The sequence below is a fragment of the Embiotoca jacksoni genome, unplaced genomic scaffold (assembly GCF_022577435.1).
Source record: "Embiotoca jacksoni isolate LCO1_2020_lvr unplaced genomic scaffold, fEmbJac1.0.p SCAF_40, whole genome shotgun sequence".
NCBI lineage: Eukaryota > Metazoa > Chordata > Actinopteri > Embiotocidae > Embiotoca > Embiotoca jacksoni.
The window spans coordinates 743,992-755,560 of NW_027185393.1; the positions used below are offsets into that span (position 1 = coordinate 743,992).

Below are 11,569 nucleotides of genomic sequence, written 5' to 3' on the forward strand. Positions count from 1 at the left end.
TGTACTGGGACATACACTATATGACTCACTCAAACCTCACAGCAGAAATCTAGTTTAAGTCAATACCCCTTTTCCAAACCAACCACGAACACTTACATACCAATATTCAGTATTAACTATATATTTCTGCTCATAATTCTTTCTAAAAGTCATTAAATTGTAATTATACAGTCCAAAATCCCAAATTAGCTTTAAGAAGCTTCGCAACCTGTAGAGCATACCTCTCTATATATTAGACCCGTCGTTCTAAATATATTATCATCATTGGCTCGCTACAATAGTCCCATTTTGTTTATCCCTGATTTTTAAATATTACTGTCATTTATGGCAAAAAGACAGTTTGTAAAAGTAATTTTTAATATTTCTGAGATGCTGCAGTAAATTTAGTTGCTGTCATCTGTAGTCATGACAATTTCCATTTCAAGTCCAGCACGTTCGATTTTCTCTCTGTCTTTCTCCCCGTCTTCGTGTGTGTGTCTGTGTCTGTGTGTGTGTGTGTGTGTGTGTCAGTGCTACATGTTCCACATGTATGTCGGCGTGCGAGCAGGTGGAGGGATTGGTGACCAGATCGAGGATCCGGCAGGAGACGAGTACGAGATCTATCGAATCATCTTTGACATCACCTTCTTCTTCTTTGTCATTGTAATTCTCCTGGCCATCATCCAGGGTGAGGGATCCAACACACACACACACACACACACACACACACACACAAACACACACACACACACACACACACACACACTGCAGGCTGGTCAGTTTAACCTCCACACCCTCTGTGCTCTGATATTCTAGGATTGATCATTGATGCGTTTGGAGAGCTGAGGGACCAGCAGGAACAAGTGAAAGAAGACATGGAGGTGAAAAGACGCACACACACCAATTCAAACAATGCAGTATTATACGACACGAGTGACAGGTATCATGTAAACATGTACGGAAATCCACTGCAGCAAATACTGTAGGCCCCTCAAATCTCTGCAAATTTACCCAATTTTCATGATATCCAGATGAAAGCAGCGATCCAACACCCAACAGGGGTCGCAGATGAAGACTGGCAGGTAAAACTTGTGTGTCATCACCGTCACTTAACTCTCTTGTGTTTCTCTTGCAGACCAAATGTTTTATTTGTGGAATAGGTAACGACTACTTTGACACAGTGCCACATGGCTTTGAAACGCACACGCTACAGGAGCACAACTTAGCCAACTACCTGTGAGTACATCTGGACTGAGTGTGTGTGTGTGTGTGTGTGTGTGTGTGTGTGTGTGTGTGTGTGTGTGTGTGTGTGTGTGTGTGTGTGTGTGTGTGTGTGTGTGTGTGTTCTTGTACCTCTAACATGGAGACAAACAGTATCTTATAAGTGGGACGTGGAGTCTTCAATTTCCTAAAATTGAGGCATTTTTCTCTCCAGATTTTTGCACCCAACAAAACCAATATCAAGTGACAGATTCAGATTGGTGTGTGACTGTGCATGTGGGGTGTATGTGTGATAATACTGTCAGTTAATATGTTTCTCTAATAAATATATGTGTGTGTTTCAGATTCTTTGTGATGTATCTCATCAACAAAGATGAAACAGAGCACACAGGCCAGGTAAACCTGCTCCTCTCCCTTCACTCTCAGTATACCGTTTATATGTGGCTGTGTTACTGTGGTTAGAACAGCTCAGCTTCAAACTCCCCAATGCTTTCTTATCCTTGTTTTTTTCTGCTGCCATTGTTAAAGCCTCAGTATGCTTCAAGGGTTTCGACAGATCCTCTAAGAGAATTTAAAATCTTAATTTAATATTTGAATCAAGAAGGTGGTTTTTGTGTTCTGCATTGGATTCCTGCTCAGATATTGGACATTTACGACATTAGGGAAACATTTTAAAATCCAAGTTTGAAATGTCCCATTGCCCCCAACACCAAATGTAGACAAACAACATGGCTGACCACAAGAAACCCACAGCATAAATATTTGTACTGTCAGCAAAGGATGAATGATATATAGGAGTCTTGTCATACAAAGTATATTACACACGATCGCCCACTAAGTACCACAATTGTTATGTTTCAGATATTTTATGTCTTTTAAACATTAAAGAAACATCAGACTTTCCAAAAAAAAGGCCATGCGCCTCAAACGATAAGTCTGATCGACAGGAAACTTCGTACGATAACAGGAAATAATGTGCTAATGCTTTCCATGAAATATTCAATTCAATTCAATTCAATTGTATTTATATAGCGCCAAATCACAACACAGGTTATTTCATGGCACTTAACACATTAAAAAGGAACCTTTTGAGTCTAATCCGCTAGAGAGGGTTTCTGCCCCTCCAACACAAACTGGAAGCTGGTTCCACAGGGGAGGAGCCTGAAAACTGAAGCTCCGCCTCCCATTCTACTTCTGGAAACTCTGGGAACCACAAGTAGACCAGCGTACTGAGAGAGAAGTGCTCTGCTGGGATTATATGGTTCTACAAGATCTCTAAGATATGATGGGACCTGGTCATGTAGAGCTTTGTAAGTCATCGAGAATTTTAAATTATATTCTTGATTTCACAGGAAGCCAGTGAAGAGAAGCTAAAACTGGAGAAATATGATCTCTCTTGCTAAATCCCGTCAGTACTCTTGCTGCAGCATTTTGGATCAGCTGCAGGTTTTTAATGAGTAATTTGGACATCCTAACAACAAGGAATTACAATAATCTAGTCTAGAAGTAACAAACACATGAATGAGTTTTTCTGCGTCACGCTGAGGAAGGATTTTCCTGATTTGATTAATATTACGTAGATGAAAGAAGGCAGTTCTGGAGATTTGCTTTATATGGTGTCTAAAGGACAAATCCTCATCAAAGATGACTCCAAGGTTCCTCACAGTTTTGCTGGAGGCCAAGACAACGTCATCTAGAGTAACTAAGTGATTACAGAAAGAGTTTCTGAGGTGTTTAGGACCAAGTACAAGAACTTCTGTTTTGTCTGAATTTAGAAGCAGGACGTTTTTGGTCATCCAGGCCTTTATGTCTTTTAGACAGGCTTCAAGTTTTACGAATTGATTAGTTTATATCTGGTTTTATAGAAAGATATAGCTGAGTGTCATCTGCATAACAATGGAAGTTGATGCAGTGCTTCCTGATGACATCTCCTAATGGAAGCATGTACAAAGCAAAAAGTATTGGGCCTAACACTGAGCCTTGTGGAACTCCATAACTAGCTCTTGTTTGTCTGGAAGATTCATTGTTGACATGGACAAACTGGAATCTATCTGATAAGTAGGATTTGAACCAGTCTAATGCAGTTCCTTTAATCCTCGTAACGTCTTCTAATCTCTGTAATAAGATCGTATGATCAATCGTATCAAAAGCAGCACTGAGGTCCAGAAGAACAAGTGGAGAGACGAGTCCATTATCTGAGGCTAATAAAAGGTCGTTAGTAACTTTCACCAGAGCTGTTTCTGTGCTATGATGAACTCTGAAGACTGAAAATCTTCAAACAGATCATTCCTCTGTAGATGATCACAAAGTTGATTTGCAACAACTTTTTCAAGGATTTTAGAAATAAACGTCAGGTTGTAAATTGGTCTGTAGTTTCCTAAAACAGCTGATCAAGAGTCGGCTTTTTAAGTAAAGGTTTAATTACAGCCACTTTAAAAGCCTGCGGTACATAGCCGGTTACAATAGATAGGTTGGTCTGATCTAATATGGAAGTATTAATTAAAGGGAAGACTTCATTAAAAAGTTTAGTTGGGATGAGATCTAACAGACAGCTAGAGGATCCAGATGAAGAAATAATTCTAGTTAACTCAGAGAGCTCAACAGGAGAGAAATGTTCCAAGTTTACATCTGGTCCTACAGTTACTTCCAGGGCTGCTGTGCTTAACATCACATCAGTGATGGTGGCGGGAAGGGTCGGCCCGATTCTCTCCCTAATAGTAAGAATTTTATTAGTAAAGAAGTTGATGAAGTCATTACTGCTGAGAGCTGAAGGAATAGAGGGCTCAACAGAGCCTGATTACAATCAGCCTGATGGTGGCACCTAATTTAACAATTCATTATACTCCTTTTGGACCATAGACGTCCACCATGGTGGAGTATCCACCAACATTTTTTAAGAAAAACATTTTTGGATGTTGATACTTCGATTGTTTTTTAAGATATTGAATTTCAAATTTGTTTTATATTTCCCTGTGTAATCTTTCTATTTTTCAATCTTGTGCATGTTTGCGCACTGCTGCACGGAGCTGTATGTCAAGGTCGATAGTTTGCTTAAACACCTCGATCAAGAGTAGGCTTTCTAGGTCGAGGTTTAATTACAGCAACCATATAATGTCTGGGACACTGTGTGTACTGCCAGTCCCAGCTTTGAATCATTGAGTTCCCCTTTAATAACGGCCGTTGGTAATCAAATGTTTGTGGACCGGCAAGTGACGAGTTGCTTACAAAAGCAGGCGCGTGATTTTTGTTTACCCTCGTTTAGAGCGAGACACACAGACACTCACTCTCACTAAGAGGAGAGAGCAGGAAGAATGTGATTCATACATGGCTCAACAGACTCTATCCTTCTCTCTGCAGTGTTTTTCCTTATTAGTGGTGAATTATGCACATTTCTGGCATTGATAGGGCTTTTTTTAGACGTTAATTTTTTCAATTAGGGGAAAGTCTTCTAAATGAGTTAAGTTTCACTGCCTTTCCGATACTTTCACGACGCCTGCTTTAACCCTTAGAGCCCAACAGACACTGTGTGTCCAAACTCACATCCCTTCTTCTTGGTTGATTTGCTCATGAAGTCTTAAATATTTTTTTAATGTACAGTCAATTCAATCGTAGTTGCATATGTCTTAAATTCTAGGTCCGCCTGGACCAGTGGTCACAAAACCACGTGTAACTCTGGGACTGATATTGATCAAGTGATGAAACTTGGAATATTTCCTCATGAAGGTTATAGCTTCTGCCTGCTCTGTGCACATCACGATGCTGCAGTCTCTTCGCCCTGCCTCTGAGTTGGGCTGTTGGAACAGGTAGAAAGACATTTGTCTTCACAAGTGGTCCTAAAACAGTTTATCTGAAGCATACTGAGGCCTTTGGTGGTCCAGTCTTTGAAGCTGACATTGCTGTTACTAACCTCAGTTGCAGACAACACAGAAGATTACTAGACTCTGAACTTGACGCATGTAAATGAAACCCTCCCTATCTCCCCCACCTGTCTGTCTTTAAGGAGTCTTATGTATGGAAGATGTACCAGGAGCGTTGCTGGGAGTTTTTCCCTGCTGGGGACTGTTTCCGGAAACAGTACGAGGATCAGCTCAACTGACCGATTCTCGAAGCAACAGACTCTTCTTCCCTTTCACACTGTAACCTCTTCAAGGCCCTTTGCAGCCATCTGCCCTCTGCTTGTCCCTAAACCTTTTCTTACTGCTCTATGAGGAGCCCTTACTCTACCGAACGACTACTCTCAGCTCCAGCTCCCCAGTCTAGGAGGAACCCACATGTCCAGCCTCCTCCACAGGCCCCGCCCACCCTTAGCTGTCCTGATCCAGAGGGTCAGCTCACCAGCTCCACCCCGACCTCCAGCACACTTTTTTTGGAATGCTTCTAAGACTTTGTACATATAAAATTATCAGATTATATGCTGTACAATATGTGACTGGCGGCACGTCAAGGTCTTTGGCTCAGTTGATGAGTACTTTGCTTCATCTTACTCTACGTTCACAGTAACAAGCAAAAAATAAAAATGAATAATGGAGCAAAGGGAAAAGGAAGGACCCAAACAGGGAAGACTGAGCAAAGTCTTCCTGAAAGCTTTTTAGGAAAATGATGGTTAAACGAAGTGCAGCCATTAGTATAATGATGTTTACGACTTTTCATGTGTTCAGTGCTCGCTGCATGTAGGTACAGGGGTTAGAAACAAAACATTAACACCTCGACAACTGATCCAGCACAACAGCTCTGCACGTCTGACCTTCGAGAGGCTGACATGCTCAGCTTTTGTTAACACTGGCAAAGAGGTGATAAATTTAAGAAATGGCAAGATGGGGGTGCCGCTACTGCAGCGCTGAGTCAGCACCTCTTGACAGCGTCAACAAAGATGGAACATTCAGAGCCATTGTACTGGATTGAAATAAAGTACAGTCTACAAATGTTAACGTTGTGTCTACACCCTGTACAAGCCAACACTGTGTGTGAAGGGCTCCTTAACTAAATGTTCACATCCGCTAGCAACATGATTATCAAGTCCATTCTGTTACAGATGAGCTGAGTGACCTTGACACTCAACCAAAGCATGGACAAGTCATGACCCTCCATCAGCTTCAAATCTACAGAAATAAATATGTCTCCAAAACTGTGCTTGCAGAATGGTTGAATACATTATTGACGTCTTTGGGAAGTGATTTTTTATTTTTTTTTATTTGATCTTTTGCCCCAGAAGCAGCATGGCCCCAGAGGTGTCTGCCCAGCTCTCTGGTTCAGATTGACATATGTGAACAGCTACTGGTCAGATTGTCCTGAGCACATTCACCTTCCTTTTTAACCTCTCTGGCCAGAAGACCTCTAATCCCACCGTCCGGACAAACCTTCCATGATCTCCACCACTACGGTCAAGACTTTAAGAACAGCTCAAAGTCAGCCTGTTTGCTCGATCCAGCTCTTCTGCATTGTGCTGTCTGAGAAACATCACCGTCTCTATGTGCCACTGGTAGGGCTTTAGACTACCTTTTTTTTTTTTTTTTTTACTTGATATCACTTAATTACAGCTTCGAGCTTGTTAACATTTGTTCGTTAAATTATGTAGATTTCTGAAAAGCAATACCAAAGCAGCAAAAAAAAGTGATTTGTTTATTTTCAAACGTAACAGCTGCGGACAAAGTTAGCGTGTGCTTCTTAGCTTCAGAGAAATAATGAGCCAGACCGGAGCAAACAGATATGTTTCCTGCAATGGCAATGCACAGCAAAGGGTATCAGAGGGAGGGGAGACGGGAGGATACAGTGCCTTACTATGCCAGGGAGGAAAGTGTCACAGAAATACAGCATGAAGACCGAGGAGAACATCTGAAGCAGGCAGACGGCGGGTTATGAAAGACAGAAATATGCTATGCATGTGTGAGATTGTTGGTTAAGTAGAAAAGAGATAGAAGATTTTGTTATTGGAGATCCAACCCAACTGGCAGTTTGACCAGAGCAGATATATCCACATTTTTAGTGACTTCAAATTTCAGTTGTGTTTGCTTTATAGCTTTATGCAGTGCCAATAGGGGTGTTACAATTTTTAAAACTTTACGTGAGATCACAGTTGACCTTAACGGAGTGCATCACAGTAGCATTGTAATAAGAGATGCACTTTAGTAGAACATTGTACTTCTTAATTGCAGATGGCTTCTTCCTTTTTGCCAAAATTGTCCAATTGTTTAGGGAGGCTCTTTACACACGCAGTTGCCAGTCTGTTAGGTGTTCATGCTCAGCTAATCTAAAGCTGAAATTATTTTTCTCCAAAGATGCACATAAAAGGTTTTACACAGCTCTAGAGGGTTAACTGGAGGTAGCAGAGGAGCCCACATGCACAACTCACAACAAGTGATTGTACAAACCTGCACATCAAGCAAGCTGATTGGTTAATCGAGCTTCCCGTCAGGACGGTAGGCGTGTTTGAAACAGGAAGGAATATTCAAGACTTAAGAGGAACAGCTTGTTTGCATGACGCAAAACACTATATCCAGTGTTCAATGATGGCGTCCACTTCATTCCAGTAAAAGATGCTCGATGTGCATGTGCTTAAAATAACTAAGCCTTTTAATATTGGAATACTTGCATCAGACGACATCACATTCTTATTTTTAATAGCTCACTTGATGAGCTCAGCTAATTGAATGAAATGGGTGAAGCTCGTCTCTCACTACAGTCTGTCCATTCTTGGAGTGATGATGACGGGCAAACTCTATCCTTAGTCCTTAGTCCTTAAAGTGGAGTCGTCTGAGAAAGGTGCAGCTTTCAGTTTATTAGCTGCCTCCGTCCCAAGTGTTAGCTTTACACGTTTCATCCACCGCTCCAAGTAGAAGTTTTTGTGCAATTCTGTGTGGTCTCTAACTTTAAACATTTGGTTGAGCCACTGAATAATTAGCTTTGTGAGCTTTCTCTGAAGTTGTGGTCAGGTTCACCATCCATGTTTTCTTGCAGGTGTATTCCTCAATCATTCCACAGTCAAAATCTTTACTTTTGTTCTTATATTCCAGGTTAGCTTTATGGCTTCGATGGGTAGCACCTGAAGACATGTGATGCATTTTGATCTCCCGACACTGTTCTTAATGAAACCAATATAACTATGGTCATACTTTTTGCGTAGTGTCACTTGATGATGGGGTCTGACTCAAATACTTCTCCATGCTAGCTAGCCAGCTGGCAATTAAGACAAAATAAGCAGCAACAGGAAGTTGTGTTGAGGATAGATTGTCGTGGTGTCACAATCATATCAGAGTTTCTATTGGTCCAAAGCTAACATGGATAGGAGTAAGACAGAATACGCTTGTTTTATTGGTGTGAATGGTCCCCATCTGAAGATAAGCACTTTTTAAAAATACAGCACAATTTTATAATTTGCAACAAACCCCCCAGGAGTACGGGGACCCCATTTTGAGAAACACTGTTCCTGTAACATGGTAACTTCTGTTGTAGTGGACATGTTGCACCGCTGGTCCAACAAGGTTAATAGAAACACTTGCATCTTCAGAGAAACATAATTTTAATGCCTTGAAGTAAATCCTTTCTTATTGAGGATCGGCTTTTGTGTTTTACAGGAGTGCTGATTCATCTTTTTGATCATTTTGGCGGTTGCAGTTTGTGCTGCTGTTGAATTGTGTTGTCTTATAACTGAGGTTGTTTCCAGTGGTGGAAGAATTATTATTATCAGAATCTTTACTCAAGTAAAAGTATTAATACCATACTGTGAAAATAGTCCACTACAAGTATACATTCAACACATTATTGAAGTAAAATTGACTCCCTGAAAAGCGGAGCATAAAATTATCCCTGTCATTGTTTTACTTCATGATATTAACTATTTGGGATATTTAATATTGCTGCATCAATGTGCATTTTACTGCTGTAGTTATTTAAGGTTGTGCTAATATTAATCACTTTAAATATGGTCATTTTAACCTCCAGTGATGCACATATTCTATAAGACCGTCTGTTTGTACTGTTGCTCTCCTTAATCCAAAAATCAACAAGCTTAAAAAAAAAAAAAAAAAAAAAAAATTCAATTTTGTGACTGCAATTTCCTGCAAATTTGAGGGGGTTATTAAATAAGCCTAAGAAGTAAGAGAAATTTCTCAACCCATAAAGGAAAATTTACTCTTCCAGTTTATTAAAAAAACTTTTCTAATTCTAATACAACAAATTTGGAAAGACTTAGTTTTCATTGGACAGGAAGGGGATGAAAAATTACAATCTTATAAGTAACTACAAAGACAAATGTAGAGGGGTAAAAAAAATACAGTATTTGCTTCTGGGATGTAGTGGACTCGAAGTATAAAGAAATCAAAATACTCAAGTACCTCATATTTCTTCTTAAGTGCAGTACTTGAGTAAATGTTCTTAGTTTACATTCAGCCGCTGGATTTCTAATATTTAATCTACCCACATTGATATAAACAGGGTGGAGAAATTATAAGAAACCGCTCTTAGTATATACAGACAAACAGTAGCCTGTGGTAGGATTCACAGCAGGCTTGTCCCATTGGACTGCATTAGTTTTAGCGAGGTGGACCTACTAACCTGGCAGCTGATGGTATGTTGAAATTCATCATTAGCCGTGTGTGATGCAGTATAAATAGTTTTCTTAACAAGTATTAGTTCTCATCATTTCTGATGCTGCATGACCACCAACCTTGAAGATGGACTCGTGTTAGCTTAGCTTTACTCTCTGCACACAGATATCTGCATATGAAGTATTTACCAGGACAATATTTTGCTACTGGAAGAGTTCTGGTCTCCTTTTGTAGTCTGAGAAGTGTCGACCAATCATGTTTGAGCAGGTTTTTGTTGCATGCAGGTACACAGTTTGGATGGAGACCAAAAGATGCGGAATGAAGTGACTGAGATGAAATCAAACAAACCATTGGCTATCGTCTGACAATGATTTAGCTCTTTGTTAGCCTTGTTGTGTTAGTTTTAAAATATTAACTGAGAGTAAACTGGCTACTTGTGAAACAGTCTGACTAGAGATGTCTAATCTGACTGTAAACAACAACCGAAAACGGACAAATGAGTTTTTGCCCAGATATCCTCAGGCTACTCTGGAACACCTGAAATGTTGTCCATCGTTCCCAGAGCCAACTTATCGTCAGACTGATTGCTGATGGGTTCCCTGATTGGCTTAGCTTGGGTTTGGTAGGCACTCTGCTGCAGAGACACATATTGTATTCATTCTGTCTCCTGCAATATAAAAGTCAACATCCAGAGGCAGAAAGCAATCATGCTGTACAATGTGTTGAATTATATGCACATTTCTTTCAGTATTGTGATTGTCCTACCCGCCCACTGCAAAGCAGGGCAGCAATTAACATTCCATAGAACACATTTCATGACCTTTAAAGTTTGGACCTTGTAGGTATTTTGGTCAGAATGCAAAAACAAGGCAAAACAAATGATAATGTTAGAAACAAAATAATCTTTTTAAAGAATACGTAGTTATTACTGCAGTATTGTTCAAATATTTTGCTTTTTTTCCCCTAATTGACAGAAATAATGTGTTGATTGAATGATTGCTCAGAGCTGGCAAATATTCAACAAGCATGTCCAAGAATCCTTTTTAAAATAGGGATTGTTTGTCCGAGGTCTTTTTTTGTGATGATCTTATGCAATACAGCAAACAGAGTTACTCTTTTTGTATAGAGATTCTCCAAAAAAAAAAAAAAACTATTAGAAAAAATGCCATTGCATGAAATATAGCAAAGACACTAAATCTATGCCACCCATAAATTGTTTAATAGGATTATTTAAGATGAATTAAGGTTTCTGTAATATTGTATTTAAGTGTTGTGGGTTTCATTGTTATTCTTCAAGTAATTTTGCCACAACTGCATCCCTTTGAAAAAAAAAATGTGGCTCCTGCTTTTTTCTCACTTAACCATCTGTTTCAATATACTATGAGTAAAAGGTTTGTTTAAGTATTATTTGGTCATAAGCTCAAGCCATAGCCCTTCAGGGAGTGTATGGGAGATGACTGAACATTATAAATTGCAAACAAAGGCAGAACAAATAAAAGCTTGCTTAACTTTGTCTCAGAGTTCAATAAAATTATGTACTTATTCATTTATTATGTATTCATTTATTTTATTGACTTCAGTAATGGTAAGGACATAAAACTGAGGTTCTGTTAAATTCATCTCACTTGATCTTAAAGGTGAAATACATATAAGTATTATTTCATTGGATCTGACATGCAGGTGTTGGTGAACATTGCCAGTCAGTCTTCTATATCAGCAATCACCTTTGTACTTTATGAACAGGTAAAGGCAATAAGGATGTAAAGGGGGTTCTGTTTTGCAAGTTGCCGGAAAATGAATAACTTTCCGAGACCCAGGAAACACAT

The 11,569-nt window shown here is 39.6% G+C and overlaps 1 protein-coding gene across 8 annotated transcripts in view; it reads left to right on the forward strand.

Moving 5' to 3' along the window:
• Positions 1-11,256, forward strand: part of ryr2a (ryanodine receptor 2a (cardiac)) — a 187,805-nt gene extending 176,549 nt beyond the window's left edge. For all 8 annotated transcript variants that reach the window (XM_069168608.1, XM_069168611.1, XM_069168612.1 and 5 more), the window contains 5 exons: positions 511-667; positions 796-860; positions 1,115-1,215; positions 1,545-1,596; positions 5,201-11,256. In XM_069168608.1, coding sequence (XP_069024709.1) covers positions 511-667; positions 796-860; positions 1,115-1,215; positions 1,545-1,596; positions 5,201-5,296 — 471 coding nt within the window. In that variant the 3' untranslated portion in view covers positions 5,297-11,256. The remainder of the gene's footprint in view (positions 1-510; positions 668-795; positions 861-1,114; positions 1,216-1,544; positions 1,597-5,200) is intronic.
• The last annotated feature ends 313 nt before the right edge of the window (positions 11,257-11,569 follow it).